Below are 17,718 nucleotides of genomic sequence, written 5' to 3'. Positions count from 1 at the left end.
GTGAGGCAGGGTGCCTTAATGTCTTTGACGGCCCAAAGCTAAAAAAATATTTCATTTGACAGCATATTTTCTTTATAGAAATATAGCAGATACTCATATAAAGTTAAAAATGTATCACCTAGTACTCTTCTGAATTGTAAGGTTTTTTGTGATCTACCAAAAAGTGTCCCAAATTACCTGACTTCACCCTACATGTCTAATTGCATAGGCCTAATATTACTCCTGTAGACTACATATTGCACCTCAGAGTGGTCTGAAGTCATTCATTAGGCCTACTCTGAAGTCCATTCATACATATTGTTTTATCAAACTTAAGCCCCTTTATAACTGTGATAAACTCATCCACAGACATCTTTCAATTATGGCTTTTTTTGGTTACATGCAAGCAAACCCCCTTAGGCACTGATTTAGAAAAAAAGTACATGTTTTATGCGAATTAATGTGTAGCCTTTAGGTATTTATTTAACCTATAAGATATCTGTATGCTGATAACCAATGGGCTTTATTTAAGTGAAACATTTTGTGTGACAGGTCTACAGTTTTTCAAATGAAGTCAAATTGTCTTCTCCTCTTACAAACGACAGTAGATTTAGCCTGTTTTTTTTTTTCTACTACCAAAGAATAAATATCATCGTTGAGAGTTTTATTGGCACCTTGAATCAGTTTCTAACCTCCATGGTCAGTGGCCCCTACCAGAGACATTTTAGGCTGCTTTAGGCCTACTACCATAGAAGTATTAAATCCTATGGCACGTCACCACTTCCTAGCTGGTTTCAGGAAGTTCCACGTCACATTTAGTTGTCCATTGGAAAAAATCGGGGGTACGACTGCCGAAAGCAGACGAATGTGATTATACACCATTTTGACTGAAAGGAGACGAGCATTGCAAAGGAATCATGGTAAGACAAGACAATACTGCTTTAGATTATATGTATAATATGCAAAGACTTGACATTGTTGACTCCCCGATGATGTGTAAAGGTTTGCCATGTTAGCTAAGTTAGTTCATGTCATTTGATTGGGCTAACCCTGGCTTACGTTGAAGACCCTAGCTAGCTAGCAGACCAACTTAGCCGCACTTTGCTGTTCTGAAACTATGATTTCCGACTTGGTCAAAAAAAGTTGGATTTTGTAATATCAAACTCAGAATGTTTTCTGCAGCAATAGTACATTTGTTAACCTTGATCAATGCCAAAACATTAGCTGGCTACGTTCTGTATTGTCAACTAGGTTGCTTGCTAGTGTTCTCATTTTAGCTAACGAAGGTTTAAAGGTTCACTAGCCTGTTTCTTCTAACTTTTTGCTAATTGCCCTTGTCTTAACCACATGAACATTTCCCTGAAATCTCCTATAAAGTCAAGTGAGTTTCGTTTAATCATCGGATGTTTGCAGCCTCCACAAATATCTCAATTGGCAGAGTAACGTTAAAGTCAGTAGTATTGCTAGCTGGCGACACGTCAGTTAGCCAGTGTATTTCATAAACGCAGTGACTCGCTTTTTACCACGGTGGCAAATAGTATCATTACGTTTGTGATAGTGATCGTGTCCCTTCGTCTGTATAGTTCTGGCATGTTTGGGTGAAATAATGCAATGTTTCACTGTTATAATGCAATATTTCATTGCTAATATTTGTCTTAAAACACAAACACGACTGTTTTCCAATATTTGCCCATTAGAAATATCATTTAGCCTATGTATCCGCGATTAAATCACAGGCTTCTAGTACGCTTATACGATGCACTTTGATGCTGTTACTGTCGTATGTGTGATTATTATTATATTGAGTAAAGTCTGCCTGTTTTCTAGCCTCTCCGGCTGGACATCAAGCGCAAGCTAACGGCCCGGTCAGACCGCGTCAAGAGCGTTGACCTACACCCGACTGAACCATGGATGTTGGCGAGCCTTTACAATGGCAGCGTGTGCGTCTGGAACCACGAAACACAAGTGAGTTCTGTACTCCCGTCCACCCATTCCCTGCACTCCATTTAATAGTTGCTACCTATGTATTTAATGTGTGTGGCACCTGTTTTCCAGACCCTGGTGAAGACCTTTGAGGTCTGTGATTTACCTGTGCGAGCATCCAAGTTTGTTGCCAGGAAAAACTGGGTCATTACTGGGGCAGTAAGTTGTTTTCTTTGTGGTTATGCTCATTACATTTTGAGTTATTTTTTTGTGTGGTTTCTCATTGTTATTGTTGGGTTTGTTTTTTTAGGATGACATGCAAATTCGTGTATTTAACTACAACACACTGGAGCGTGTTCACATGTTTGAGGCACACTCTGACTACATCCGCTGCATCGCTGTCCACCCCACACAGCCTTACATCCTCACTAGCAGCGGTAGGTACAAAAGAAAGCAACATCAGAAATCAGACGTGCTGTTAACTGCTGTCATTAGCCTCTTTTATCAGAAGTTTTGCAGATTTTTAAGGCTGCCCTTAATTCTGTTTTTCTCCTCTCCGCATCTCAAGATGACATGCTCATCAAGCTCTGGGACTGGGATAAGAAGTGGACGTGCAGTCAGGTGTTTGAGGGCCACACACATTACGTCATGCAGATCGTCATCAACCCGAAAGACAACAACCAGTTTGCCAGTGCTTCCCTGGATAGAACCATTAAGGTACTTCATGAAGGAGCAGCATGCCAGCCCAGCACTTCAGAACTTACTTTGTGTGTGTATGTGTGTTTGTGTGTGTGTTTCTGCTGGACTATATGTCAGTTACACATCCTATTTTATTCAAGTGCGTACAGTATATTTGCGTGTGTATTATGAAAGTAATGCAAACCTGTGTGTCTGTGCATGTTACGGCCTGGCTCAAAGGCCATAACCAGATCAAAGGAGGACAAGTATAGAAGGGTCAACTTTTACTTATTTATTTTACAAAAACTATTCAAAACGAGCGAAAATGTCCATGTCAGTATGCCAGCGAAGTGCATGAGTGCGATATGGACTGAGAGGTGAAATGTGTGGATGCAAAAAACAAACAAAGAAAAACAACATGTCTCTCTTTCTTTCTCTTGCAATCGGTGATGTTGCAGGATGAGTGGTTGAGTTTGTAAGGGGTGCTCAGTGTCTGCCTGTCTCATGTGTTGAAGGTATGGCAGCTGGGCTCCAACTCCCCTAACTTCACGCTGGAGGGCCACGAGAAAGGAGTGAACTGCATAGACTACTACAGCGGAGGAGACAAGCCCTACCTGATATCAGGGGCAGACGACAGACTGGTGAAGATCTGGGACTACCAGGTGAGGTGTCCTGCCTTCATCAGGTCAAATGGTCAGACTGAATTTCTCTCTCTTGCATGTATTAAAATGCCCCCCTCCTGCCTCCTCTCTCTCCACAGAATAAGACCTGTGTGCAGACTTTGGAGGGCCATGCTCAGAACGTGTCCTGTGTGAGCTTCCACCCAGAGCTGCCCATCATCATCACAGGCTCAGAGGATGGTGTGTTTTTTTTTCTCTCTCTCGCTCTCTCTCTCTCTCTCACGCACACATAAATAATAATAATAATTTAATATTTGTATAGCACCTTTGTATTGCACCTTTCATACACAAAATGCAGCTCAAAGTGCTTTACATTTGGAACATGTAACACAATAATAGAAAAGTTGCTGTGGCCGTTTATGGTCCAATCAACACACACACACAGTCCTCTCTCTCTCTCTCTCTCTCTCTCTCTCTTTCTCTCTGTCTCTCTCTGTCTCTCTCTCTCTCTGTCTGTCTGTCTGTCTCTCTCACATTGTCACACAAAAAACTTGTCCCCTTGTTGCTGACCTGATATCTGTGTGGTCTCGTCTCTTCCCCCAAAGGCACGGTGCGTATCTGGCATTCCAGTACGTACCGCCTGGAGAGCACGCTGAACTATGGCATGGAGCGTGTGTGGTGCGTGTGCGGCCTGCGTGGCTCCAACAACGTGGCCTTGGGCTATGATGAAGGGAGCATCATCATCAAGGTAATGTCCGGCAGTTGCATTTGCTGACAATGTCAGACACCTTTAGTTAACTTGACCCTTCAGAGATGGCAGTAAACTTTCTACAGTATGTACACAAGTAGCCAGCTTAGAGTTAAACAACTTGTAGATCTAGAAGTAGTGCCATTATGTCAATTATGGCTGTATAGTATACATGTGTGATCTGTATAGCTGTATACATGTGATTTTTAAGGCTATGAGGTGTCATGCATTTTAGAAATATAAAATAACACAATAGCTGCCTTTCTTACATGTTCATCATTTTCAGTCATTTTCTTGTTTCTGCATTGTTTTCTGGAGAACTGAAATTGCACTGGGCTTATGGGTCTTCTCTTGTCTTTTGGTTTGATCTAGCTGGGTCGTGAGGAGCCAGCCATGTCCATGGACACCAATGGAAAGATTATCTGGGCCAAACACTCAGAGGTGCAGCAGGCCAACCTGAAGGCCATGGGGGACACGGAGATTAAGGACGGCGAGAGACTTCCTCTGGCTGTCAAAGACATGGGCAGCTGTGAGATCTACCCTCAGACCATCCAGCACAACCCCAACGGCAGGCGAGTTCATGGGAACCACACAACTAGCATCTGCCATTTCATTAGTCACCATTCAGATACATTGCCATTACTAAAAAAATGACTTCATAATTTTGTATATGAGTGAGATAAGATGTTCCTGCAGTGCGTTCAAATTCTTTGAACAGACGTAAACATTCATGGCAAACAAGTTTTCTTTGAACTGTTAAATTTGAACCATTTTTGTGAAAACATTCCATCACGGTAAACCTTTTTCCAGCACTCCTGTATGTTCATGGAGAGCTACCTCCTCAGCTGATTTGCAAAAGTGTTCGTAAACGTTTGTGGTGAACGAAAAACGAGCAGAAAACGGTTGCTGTAAACCTTGGCCTATGCTTGCACATTTGAACGCACCCCTCTGCTCTCATGGCCCTGGTGTAGCATAGTGGGTGTGACCCCTCCTCTGGCCTGTGTGTGTCCTCAGGTTTGTTGTGGTGTGTGGAGACGGAGAGTACATCATCTACACAGCCATGGCTCTGAGGAACAAGAGCTTCGGGTCAGCACAGGAGTTTGTCTGGGCCCACGACTCCTCAGAGTAAGTACTGCGTCTCAGGTGTCCAATGTGACCTCCAAAGTTCTTCCAGCTTGTCTTGTGAAAGACTGGCAGCATTTTACTAAATCACGTTAAAGGTGCTCTAAGCGTTGCTGGGTAACGTCACTTCTGTTGACATTCGAACAAAACAGAGAGCTACCTCGCTACTTCCTCCCCCTCCCTCCCGTGCAATTGAAACTCTCCTAAACGAGCATCTCGTCTGTGATTTGCTGGAACAGTTTGTTATGTTTTATGGGCTAGGTTTGCCCAGGTTGTTTTTGTTGCTGTTTTTGGAGCCTGGACTGCCCACAGGGATCGCATTTGTTTTACAGTGTTTTCAGGACAAAGGCAACTAGTGGATGGTGAGGTGATATTTGCAGTAAGTGACAACAAATATTTTGGCCTAAAAATATGTGTGGCATCGCTTAGAGCACCTTTAATATATAAGCAAGTTTGTTAGTGTTGTCATAGTGCATCCTACAAAGTGGATCACTTTGGTGTTTTTATAGTTATTCTGCTTTTTAAAAGTCTGGTGTACACCTCCTACCTGCCACAGGTATGCCATCAGGGAGTCCAGCAGTGTGGTAAAAATCTTCAAGAATTTCAAGGAGAAGAAATCTTTTAAGCCTGACTTTGGTGCAGAAGGTAAGATGAGCCAGACTACACCGCTAACCCTAGCCTGGCTAACGTCAGACCTCATCTCATTGAGATGGGGTCTGGGAACTAGACATTCATTTTCTCGTATTTGAAACGTGGTTTACGAATGCCCAGAGCTATTGGGCCACTTAATGTCTATCAAATGCGTCTGTACATTAGCTCATAACGGCTTCGGGTGTGTCGTCATCGTCTTGCTGCCCTCCCTCTGTTCTGTGATTGGTTCCTTCGTTGAGGTGAAAACGAAGTCCATAGAATCCAGGCTGCCTAGCAGCGTGAATAAAATTGTGCGCGTAAAGCAGCATGGGAAATTAAAGAGACATTTGGAATATGGAACTGAATCAATTAATTGACATTCAAAAATCATATCGCAAATCACAATCGCAATATCAGTCAGAAAAATTGCAATGAGATATTTCCCCAAATCGTGCAGCCCTACCGCTAACCCAGACATTTCGGCTAACCGCTAACCAAGACTATTTTGCTAACCGCTAACCAAGACTATTCTGTTAACCGGTGTACTGTATGTTCATGCATCTCATCGATGGCTCTGTGTGTGTTGTCAGGTATTTATGGTGGTTTCCTGCTGGGCGTCCGTTCTGTGAATGGCTTGGCCTTCTATGACTGGGAAAACACAGAGCTGATTCGGCGCATTGAGATCCAGCCTAAACATGTGAGTTTTCCACACACACACACACCACATACATACATACAGTACTAATGCAAACACATTCAAATTCCCACTGATTAGAGTACCTTAGAGATTTATGTGAGCCATGTGTACAGCTCACTAGTCTTTACCGTAAGGTTAGAATGCATTGCTGTATGCAGGGGTTCTCCCTTGGCATCCTGCCAGGTTCTCACGGTTCTATTTCTCCTCTCAGATCTTTTGGTCCGACTCTGGAGAGCTGGTGTGCATCGCCACAGAGGAGTCCTTCTTCATCCTACGCTACCTGTCCGAGAAGGTGGCCACCTCCCAGGAGACGAACGAGGGAGTGACCGAGGACGGCATTGAGGACGCTTTTGAGGTAAGGACCCGATTTGGAACGCACACGCTCACTAAAGGATAAGCTGGTGGTGGCACAGTAAGCTGCACTGTTTTCCTTGATAAGGGTCAGGATGTATGGAAATCTCTGTAGATCTGCCGCTCTCCCGCTCTTCTTGTTGATGGTTGGACTGTGTGAACTGTGATGGAATGTGCTGTATGTCCAGCTGTGTAAACATATTCTGCCTTTCTTCCCTGCGTGTGTGTGTGTGTGTGTGTGTGTGTGCCGTGTGTGTGTGTGCGCGTGTGTGTGCGCTGTGTGTGTGTGTGTGCGCGTGTGTGTGTGTGTGTGTGTGTGTCGCGGCGTGTGTGTGTGTGTGTACAGCGTGTGTGCGCGGCAGCGGTGTGTGTTGCTTGTGTGTGTGTGTGCGCTACAGTGTGTGTGTGTGTGTGTGTGTGTGCGTATGTGTTGTGTGTGTGTGTGATGTCTTGTAGCCGTCGTTGGTGTGTCCGCGCTGGCTCCACTCAGGTCCTGGGGGAGATTCAGGAGATTGTGAAGACAGGCCTGTGGGTGGGAGATTGCTTCATCTACACCAGCTCTGTCAACAGACTCAACTACTATGTTGGAGGAGAGATCGTCACCATCGCTCACCTGGACAGGTACGCCTATAACGGAAAAAATTTGAAAAACAATGTCACACAAATGACATCAGTCACTTGGACTGTGATGATTTGTTGTGTTTGTATACCAGTTATGATACTTTTACATTCTTTAATGAGAAACCGGTCACAATAATTACTTATCGACAATAACTTTTGCAGACCGCAATATTGCCCGCCTGTTTCATTCAGCAAAATATAGTTACCGGGACAGGCTGGAGGAAAGGCAGTCTGAGGTCTTAATTTCAGTGTGTGTGTGTGTGTGTGATTTTAGGACCATGTACTTGCTGGGCTACATCCCTAAGGATGACCGACTGTACTTGGGCGATAAAGAGCTGAACATCGTCAGCTATTCATTGTTGGTGTCAGTTTTGGAGTACCAAACGGCAGTCATGCGCAGAGACTTTAGCATGGCCGACAAGGTCCTACCCACAATCCCCAAAGAACAGAGGACCCGCGTGGCCCACTTCCTGGAGAAACAGGTGAAACATCCTATCTGTAGTATCTTATTGCTGCACCGTTGATGTTTCTGATGGGATATCTCTTATTAGGACTCTGCCATAGACCACAAGTGAATGGTGAATTGATTGATTAATGGAATGTATATATGTGCTTGTGCTCCAGGGCTTCAAGCAGCAGGCTCTGGCCGTGTCCACTGACCCAGAGCACAGGTTTGAGCTGGCCCTGCAGCTGGGAGAGCTCAAGATCGCCTATCAGCTGGCTGTGGAGGCCGAGGTGAGCACAGGCCCTGTTTCAATCTACCCCATGCCAGTTCAAACCATCTACAGGTCCGTCTGCAGAGGGCCACATATTTGCTTTGAACCGAAAAAATGCTCAAGCAAACACGCCAGCACACTGGCATTTTAGAAGTATCAATATTTAAAGTGGGTGAGCGTTGTTATTTCTGGTGGCGAGTCCAATGCAAACCTCCTCACACGGCTCTGCCTCCCCCCACCCTACCCCCACCTCCGCCCCCACAGTCGGAGCAGAAGTGGAAGCAGCTGGCAGAGCTGGCCATCAGCAAGTGCCAGTTTGGTTTGGCGCAGGAGTGCCTCCACCACGCCCAGGACTACGGGGGCCTGCTGCTGCTAGCCACCGCCTCGGGCAACGCTGCCATGGTGGGCAAGCTGGCCGAGGGAGCGGAACGCGACGGCAAAAACAACGTGGCATTCATGACCTACTTCCTGCAGGGGAAGTAAGTTTGCGTGCATGCATGGTACAGCCTCCTAAGACATGTCATATGCATCCGGACCAGTCATCAAGGGTGTAATCCACAAACTCTTCAGGAAAATTGGGAAAAGTTGCGGAAGTCAAGTTTTGCTCACATCTGAGGTGGTGTCCTGTGTTGAACTGCCGTACAATCACTGTTGAAACGGTTTAGGTCATGATTCAGTCAATCAAAAACTGTAGAGATAAATGTTTCAGATAAATGTTCCACTCTCCTCTGAGTGTCCGTGTCTGTTTCTCTCCCCAGACTGGACCACTGCCTGGAGCTCCTCATCAGAACCAACCGCCTACCTGAGGCGGCCTTCCTCGCCCGCACTTACCTGCCCAGCCAGGTGTCCAGGTGAGCTCACGCAGCGTAGCTCTTCTACATATAACTTGTGGTTTTGGAACACTTAATTTTCATCAATTCCCATTCTCATCCAACTGGATGTGAAAATGTGACTGTATGTGAATGTGAACGAAGAATAGTCTCTCAAAATAAGATTTGAAATGAGATTCCTTGTAATAAAGCATCACAATTCTCTGTTGTACTGTTTTGCGTGTGTGTGTGTGTCCGTGTGTGTGTGTGTGCACGCACGCTCAGGGTGGTGAAACTGTGGAGGGAGTCTCTGTCTAAGGTGAACCAGAAGGCAGCAGAGTCTCTGGCCGACCCTACTGAGTATGAGAACCTGTTCCCTGGCCTGAAGGAGGCCTTCGTGGCTGAGCAGTTCCTCCGGGAGACCAGCCAGGGCAAGACCCGGCCGGCCACCGACTACCCGCTGGTCACGGTGAGCCGCTCCACCAGCCCTCCCCTCTCTTACACGGCACCTACCCTCTAGCACCGTGTGACCCTCCGAGTGTCCACATCTTTGTTCTTTGTCCACCTCTGCTCTCGTTCACCCGCTTCACCACTTCACCCCTTCCTTTCTGTTCTCTCTCTCTCTCTTTATCTCACACTCCCCTCTCATGTTCCTGTCGCATTCCTTCCCACTGTCTGCCCATGTAGTCAGTGTCAACCTGTCCTCTCCTCACTGCTGCATGACGCATGCACACACACACACACACGCAAACACAAACACGCTTCAATACATGACTCCCAAACTCATCTTTTTTTCTCCCCCTCAGCCCAACGAGGAGAGGAATGTTTTAGAAGAGGCGCGAGGCTACGAGCCCAAAGAAGTCCCTGCACATGTTGAGGTATGATGGTGCCACACACACACACATACACACACACACACACACACACACACACACTTTCACACACACTTTCACACATGCTCCCACACTCATCTGGTTGGTATGTGGTTTTTTTTTTTGTGTTTTTTTCAGTCCATCGAGGAGAGGAATGTTCTAGAAGAGGTTGGAGGCCACGAGCCCAAAGAAGTCCCTGCACCTGCCGAGGTATGATGGTGCCACAAACACAAACACAAACAGGCTTTCACACATGACTCCCATACTCATCTGGTTGGTATATTTTTTTTTTTTTTTTTCCAGCCCATCGAGGAGAGGAATATTGTAGAAGAGGCACGAGGCCACGAGCCCAAAGAAGTCCCTGCACCTGCCGAGGTATGATGATGCTCACGCTCTCTCACACTCACACACACACACACACACACACACACACACACACACCAACCAGAGTCCTGCAGGGGTTCAGGTACCCACGGGTATCCAACGGGTGACCCGCATTTATTTTCCCAATAATGACCGGTGTTCTATACATTATCCCTTACGTGTTGGATGCGGATGTGGGTTGGGTTGGATACAGGGGTGCATGCGCAACAATATTTTATACATATTTTAGTAACACATCCACAATAACATGCCTTCAAGTTCATAAAAGCATTTCAAATGCATCAATTTTGTGCACACGCTCCCTCCCAAAACTTTCTACTCACCTATAGGCCTACTTTCACTTTTAAAAATCTCATGCGTAGGATCTGCCTACAATCTTTCAGAACAAAGTGGTTGCTTACATTAATTAAAAAACACCTAAAAATGACTCTCTTGTCAAGGTGGAGAAAGCATGCTCATTTATTTTCCAATATTGCTCAGATTGTGAGATCTATAATTGGCATCCCTGCATGTGAGCGAGATTTCTCTTATGCGTGAGAAAAGGTAGGCCAAATTTACTCCAAAGTAAATTAATTACATAAATTTAGTAGTATAGCTTCCTCAGGAAATACTGCCACACATTCAGACAGCATGGAACTGGGGATTAAAGAGTTCCTCTGTATTTGTCCTCAGTTCCTATCAGTATTTGAGCTCCTACTTTGGGGTAGGGTATTTTTCCCTGTGCGTAGTAGAGCCTGACCGATATGGGATTTTGAAGACCGATATTTGAGAGTGTCAAAAGCCGATAACCAATATATCGGCCAATAGTCATTTTTAACCAACACAATTTAAAAACTTTCTCCCATAACAAAATTTTAATCAAGGTGGACATTATCTGTTTAAATAGGCTTAATTATCTGGTTTCCTAACAAAAGGCTCTTATACAGTATGTTTTTTTTTTTTTAACTAAATAAGTAGTGTATAGTCTTTTCACCTTTGATAACCCCCATTGCACATGTCTACATTGTGGGCTATGCGAGCAAAACATTACTTTTACTTTACTATTAGCCTTTGAAAACCATGCACTTCTTTGCTTGGTGTAAGCACCTTTGTTGAAAGGCAAAAAAAATAAAGACTAAAACTAAGGAGCAGGATATGTGAGTGTTTGGGAATTAACGTTAGCTCAGAAGACTTGTTTCATATGCGCACATTTATTTCATGTGCAGTCTTCGTGAGCTTAATGTAACAGTTTACACTCACTGACAGCACTGACAGGACCACCACGGATAGTCTGAATGATGTGACGGTGTTGGTGAACGAGTCAACAGCAGCTTAACAGTTTTAGCAAACAGAACTGTCCCAGTCCAGTGTTTTTAAGGATGCATCATACTTCCACTGGCAAACCATGGCATTAGCTAAATGCACTGTGGCTAACTAACTTAGCTCCTCTCAGTATGATCAGTATGAAGTGAATGGGATGACAGTCGAAAGAGACAATTACAGTGCTGTTATCAATATACTCAGTATAACTGCGTTTATGTTTTACAAATACAATCAAATTAGCCTCCATCACTCAACCAATGCTAAAGTTATTTTAGCTTTGGATGTAACATTAATCAGGTGACCAGTGGCTCTAAGATTAACGTTAGCCTACTGCAGTAAAAACCAAGCATGTCCGATAAGCATTCTCGGATTTATTTAGGTTTTCAGAAGAAATGAGAATTGCATTTCACATGAAAATCATCCTACCATCCTACACACAAACCACTTCAGAAAACTATGACACGCAAGCTGCAATTCGCTGTCGTTGTGTAGGCTCGGAAGTGGAATCAAGTCAAGCAGCTTGCGTGTCTTGCAGTAAGAAGATGCGCCATCTGCATGAAAAACTGCATGAGAAGGCTGCAGAGACTGAGAAGAAATGTTATTAACAAGGCTGATTCTTTTTTATGCTTCCTGATACCATGAGCTTTTAGTGTGTCAGTTATTTTATGTCCATGAAATAATTGGGCTACTAATGTGTGTGAAGTCCTCTCAGAGTTCCTACTGTGCGGGAATGCAAACAGAAAAAAGCCCCAGGAACTGTGTAGTTGTAGGGGTAGGATCAGAGACTCTAATGAGACGCAGCACTCAAAGACTCCTCCATAGAAATGTATGGGGTTAGTTCGTTGTTGTGTACACATATCCCGCCCCTTCCGCTGCCAAAAGTTGACATGTGAACACATCGTGCCAATCATGTAGTATGTTGTGAATACATCGTGCCAATAATGTGTTGTGATCTCGCAGTTTGGTGTTGTGAAGCCTTGCCCACGCGCAGTGTGCCCAAAATAGCTGCCCGATAACTGCCCAAAGTGCATTGCAAGATGGCCATCAAGTGGGGGGACTTGCCACAAACGACATGGTAGCATCTCTAGTCAGTAGTTGGTAGAACTGTGTTCTTAGAACTGTTGTATCTGAATGTGCCTGGATCATTCTACAAAAACGTGCCATTTAGCTTTCCAAATATCTTCTGTTTTAAAAGTCTTAAAGCACCTGTTTGGATAAAGCAGATCCTTAAAAATATGCAATGACATCTCGGGTTACCTTATTTATTTATTTTGCAAATAATAAACATGCATGTGTGCTTTGTCAACCCTGTTACAAAGAAATCAATTTGTATCTGAAAATATTTTAAGTCATATTTAGATCAATTCTGATCATGAAAGATAAATCTGTTTACATTAAGAGTGTTCGTAAATGGAAAATGTTGAATGTTGAAAATGTTTTTTCCATACGTGAATGTATTTGAGTGGAATATTGCTCTATTTTACAATCATCTGAGGTTATTTTACATTCATCTGAGATTATTTTACATTTGTCTTTTATTTATTTTTATTATATTAGAGTATTATAGAAGTAACAATGTTGACAGTAACAGGGTCGACGAAATATGTTATTGGTCATTACTAGCCATGTGGTTGACAAGATGAGACCACATGGTGTGCATTCTCGAGAGCATTGCTGATGCGCAGCGGGAATAGTATTTTGAAAGTGTCAAATGTTTTTGACGTTAATTGACTAAACTGACATATGGTTCACCACTTAATATATTTGTGTGGGAACCCACATTTGAAACATGGTCCGCACGCAAAAAAGCCTACTGTTGATTACAATTAAAGACTTTATATGGTACACATCTGTATTGAACGGTTTAGTATGAATACATGGACCTTTATACCCCTAGCAAATCATTTTTTGTCATATCACAGCAACTAAATTAAATATTGTTAATTATAATTAATTGTTTTACAGTTTTAAAATGGCACGTTTTTGTAGAATGACCCACCTAATTACAGTGCCCAGGTATTTGTGTTCGTGTACAACTACAACTGGTAACTCACAGATTGGTTTGGCAGCCCTGCGTCCTCCATGGTTGGTGAAGTGAATGAACATCTCCTTAGTCTTTGAAACATTTAGCTCCAAAAAAGAGCGATCACACTCTTCCACCCTCACTGAGGACAGGCCCATGATCTTGGACAGAACCAGATAGCAGGGAAAGGAGAACAGTGTCAGTAAACTTCACTAGATGGCGATCAGGATGGCAGCTTCTACAATCATTTGTGTACAAGATAAAAAGCAGTGGTGAGAGGACCCAGCCCCGTGGTGAGCCAGTGGACATGTATCTTATGTCAGAGAATCTTTTAATTGACCAGCACCTTCTGTGTTCTTTGGGTACAAAACTTAATGATCCACAGAATTAGCTGATTATCCAGGTTGAGATTTTTTTTTTAGCCAGCATGTGGTTGGATGGTGTTAAAGGCAGACGAGAAATCCGTGAAGAGGAGCCGGAGAATTTGGGACTTCTAGGTGTTCATGGACAGCATTCAATATTTAGAGTTTGGCATCATCCACCCCTCTCTTAGCGTGGAATGCAAACTGAAGGGGATCTGTCTTTGAAGCTGTGGCGTTGATAATGTGACGAGGGAGGTGAGGGCTATGGATCTTGGGTCTTTCAGGACTTTTAGGCTGTTCTTCTTGGGAATGGGAGTAATTGTGGAGTGTTTCCATGTCTGTGGAGCTCTGGAATATCTGCTGGAAAACTATCTAGTTATATAGGTTTGTGAAGGGCTGATTGACATCTGTGCTTGTCTATATGCTCGTGTGCAGCAGGTGTCTGTGCAGCAGACGGAACCCCTGGAGGCTGAGCCAGTGGCAGAGGCCCCGTTAGTAGAGGTCCCGGCGGTACAGGCCCCGGTGGTAGAGGCCCCGGCAGTGGGAGCCAGCATGTTTGCATCAGTGATGGCAGCAGTAGCGGCCCCTGTGGCGGCAGCAGTGGCCGCCGTGAGCGCCCCTACACCTGAGCCAGCCGCTGAGGAAGAGGCAGCAGAGGAGGAAGAGGAGGAAGCGGCGAAAGCCAGCATGTTTGCATCAGTGATGGCAGCAGTAGCTGCCCCTGTGGCGGCAGCAGTGGGCGCTGTGAGCGCCCCTACACCTGAGCCAGCTGCTGAAGAAGAGGAGGAAGCAGTGGTGGAAGTACCTGTTGAAGAGGTGGCAGCACCTGTTAAAGAAGAAGTGGCGCCTACTGAAGAGGAAAGCTGAAAGGGAGCCTAGTAAAGAGGAAGTGCCTGTTGCTCTAGTAAAGAGGAAGTGGCCTGTTGAAGCAGAAGTGGCTCTGTTGAAGCGAAGTGGCCTGTTGAAGAGGCGCCTGTTGAAGAGGAAGTGGCGCCTGTTGAAGCAGAAGTGGCGCCTGTTGAAGAGGAAGTGGCGCCTGTTGAAGCAGAAGTGGCGCCTGTTGAAGAGGAAGTGGCGCCTGTTGAAGAGGAAGTGGCGCCTGTTGAAGAGGAAGTGGCGCCTGTTGTAGCGGAAGTGGCGCCTGTGGTAGACATAGTGGCACCTGTGGTAGACGTAGTGGCACCTGTGGTAGAGGTAGTGGCACCTGTAGATGGGGTGGTGGCACCAGAGGAAGAGAAGACCCCCACAGCAGCAGCAGCAACAGCAGCAGCAGCAGCAGACGACCTAGAGGACGACGAGGTACTCCTCAGCACTCAGGACCAGCATCCTGGAAGTGTTCCATTGATTTTATTGGGCACCAGAGGAAGAGAAGACCCCCACAGCAGCAGCAGCAACAGCAGCAGCAGCAGCAGACGACCTAGAGGACGACGAGGTACTCCTCAGCACTCAGGACCAGCATCCTGGAAGTGTTCCGTGATTTTATTGATCTCTCTGTACATGCGCTGCTGGGTCACTAACATGTGTACAGAGCCCAAAGTGCATGTCTTTAACTCTAGCTTTTTTGCGCAAATGGAATGACACGCACCATAAACATGGCATTGGGATGTTAATGGTAACGGTAATGGTAATTGTAAGCCTGATGGGGTCAAGCCTGTTGTGGCACTGTAGTGACATGTGTGTGTGGTGGGGTGGTGGCACCACCTGTAGATGGGGTGGTGGCACCAGAGGGAAGACTCTAGCTTTTTTTTTCAAATGGAATGACGCGCACCATAAACATGGCATTGGGATGTTAATGGTAACGGTAATGGTAATTGTAACGGTGATGGGGTTGGGATGGTGTGTGTGTGTGTGTGTGTGTGTGTGTGTGTGTGTGTGTGTGTGTGTGTGTGTGTGTGTGTGTGTCACTCGCAACAGATCAAGTTTCACCGTCAGTTTTATCCCCCTTTTTCCCCCCATGTCCAGATCCTGGATGAGCTGGAGGATGACCTTGACAACATGGAACTTGACGACATTGACACCACAGACGTAAACCTTGATGATGACTTCCTAGATGACTAACACACCCTTATGATTCAGGCCATCTGTGTTTATTTAAGAGACCAAACTTCTTTTGTATTTCTACTTGAGTTGTGTAAGGCAGTAAAACTTGTTAGCTGCTGTGGTTATCAGTGCGAATCACTAATGCATCATGGGTGATTTCCCACGTGAATATTGGCGGGGTGGGGTTAAGGGACACATTCATTCTGAATTTTTATATGCTAACTCTTCAGCTCGCCTCCGACAGCTGCCCTTGCCTTTAAGTATGTATTTCTTTATCTAAATGTATGTCCTAACTTAGAGCAATCATTGTTCATTCACAGAAAAAATAAATAAAACATTGCATTATGGTTTCAATATGTCTCCCTTGTTTCACTTCATTGTAAATCATTATTTGGATCCTCAGCGTGGAAGGTTTTTCAACAGGACACTAGATGGCGTTGCATGCCTTATAACTGAATTCACCCCTTCAGCGAGGATAAATATATTAAAGATGGGTTTTGAAAAAAAATGCAATTGCCAGGGGATGTTAATGCATTTTTGCGTATGTAGTTTCACTTTTCTAAGGTCTTGAAACACTGCAGTTCTGCCTAAACATGGGAGTGAGCGAACACAGGACCCCACAGGCTGCGGTGTGGTCAGGCAGAAAAGAGTTCCTGATGGGGGTCACCACTGCAACGCGCCCAGCGGGTCCTCACCCTGGTCACACACAGAGAAGTACTGAAGCATAGCACAGCGTACGCCCCACAAAACATGGCACGGCTCGTTGGGATTTCGTGTGCAGCCCTGTGCATTGGAAGAAGTTCAGTATGTCACCAGTCACCACAGAGTTGTCACTGACAATAGGGTGAGCGAGGGACCTCATTATAATCCTGTGTCAAAACTCCCCATCAGGCGTTGGACTTTTGTCTAAGGTATACGGAGAACTTCAGCAGACGATTAACACAGCTGGGATTTCATCATACATTTTGCCTGTCATCCCTTTGTGTATCTTCATATGTAAATAATAGGGCTAGGACCCCTAGGCCTTTTATTGGCCCTATTATATAGTAGAAAGCCTTTTGAAAGGGGGTGAGTGGAAGTGGAGCACATGCTGTATATCCAGAATGGTTACTGTCCACAATACGATGTAATACATGTACAAACATGAACTATTAGCGATGAACAATCATGTAGCCATTTTAGGGAGAGAAACTGGGGGTGGGGGAAGGGGGGCACAGCCATCCCATTTGCCACAACCCTTGGGCTTGTTTCTAGAAAGCGTCGTTTGCTAACTTTTCTAGAAACGACCCCCTGATCGGGTAGTGTGAGAGGTGGAAAAGGCGTTCAGAGGTGGAGAGCTGTCAACTCTGCACCTGTAGATTTTAATTGGGTTTATCACGGTGTGAAAGAAACTGGTGCCCAGCTCGACGGTGAGAGTCCTCCATTTGAGAATGGTGTTTGTACTGCAGTCCGTCAGCAAACAAGATAAGAGCACACGAACGTGACTGTGACCAATCTCATTGGTTTGACGAGTCTGCTTTGAAATTGCTCCGCATGAAAATGTGAATCAGGATTACATGGTTGAGTTCAGATTAGAACTCCTATGGCCTCCACTACCTCACTTTGAAAAAAAAAAAAAATCCACATACACTACTCAGGAAATAGTCATCAGGCCTGGTGAAATGTGTGTGTGTGTGTGTATGGAGGTCAAAGGGAGGTGAGCCAAGTGGCCGGCTGGGAGAGGAGAGTCCTCTCTGGCGTTTCCTCTTCAACTTCTCTCTCATCTGAGTGGGAGAGGAGCAGAGCGAGGAGATTAGATGAGAGAAGGAGACGGAGGAGAAGGAGGAGGCGAGGGGAACATT

The 17,718-nt window shown here is 45.1% G+C and overlaps 1 protein-coding gene across 3 annotated transcripts; it reads left to right on the top strand.

The window, feature by feature from the left end:
- The first annotated feature begins 768 nt into the window (after window positions 1-768).
- copb2 (COPI coat complex subunit beta 2) lies at window positions 769-16,231 on the top strand. Of its 3 annotated transcripts, XM_048248351.1 has the most exons (23): window positions 769-899; window positions 1,807-1,944; window positions 2,035-2,121; window positions 2,213-2,339; window positions 2,471-2,619; window positions 3,096-3,242; window positions 3,341-3,440; window positions 3,806-3,948; window positions 4,321-4,520; window positions 4,963-5,073; window positions 5,627-5,715; window positions 6,291-6,397; window positions 6,609-6,752; window positions 7,239-7,369; window positions 7,644-7,851; window positions 7,994-8,104; window positions 8,350-8,564; window positions 8,844-8,936; window positions 9,180-9,363; window positions 9,701-9,772; window positions 9,905-9,976; window positions 10,070-10,141; window positions 15,800-16,231. In XM_048248351.1, the coding sequence occupies exons 1-23, from the start codon at window positions 897-899 to the stop codon at window positions 15,893-15,895; spliced, it is 2,799 nt and encodes a 932-aa protein (XP_048104308.1). In that variant the 5' UTR covers window positions 769-896; the 3' UTR covers window positions 15,896-16,231. The 3 variants fall into 3 exon arrangements, with proteins under 3 accessions (XP_048104308.1, XP_048104326.1, XP_048104316.1); XM_048248369.1 differs by lacking the exon at window positions 9,905-9,976; XM_048248359.1 differs by lacking the exon at window positions 10,070-10,141.
- The last annotated feature ends 1,487 nt before the right edge of the window (window positions 16,232-17,718 follow it).

This window comes from Alosa alosa, chromosome 1, assembly GCF_017589495.1.
Source record: "Alosa alosa isolate M-15738 ecotype Scorff River chromosome 1, AALO_Geno_1.1, whole genome shotgun sequence".
Classification (NCBI taxonomy): Eukaryota; Metazoa; Chordata; class Actinopteri; order Clupeiformes; family Clupeidae; genus Alosa; species Alosa alosa.
This window is presented reverse-complemented; position numbering and strand designations above follow the sequence as displayed.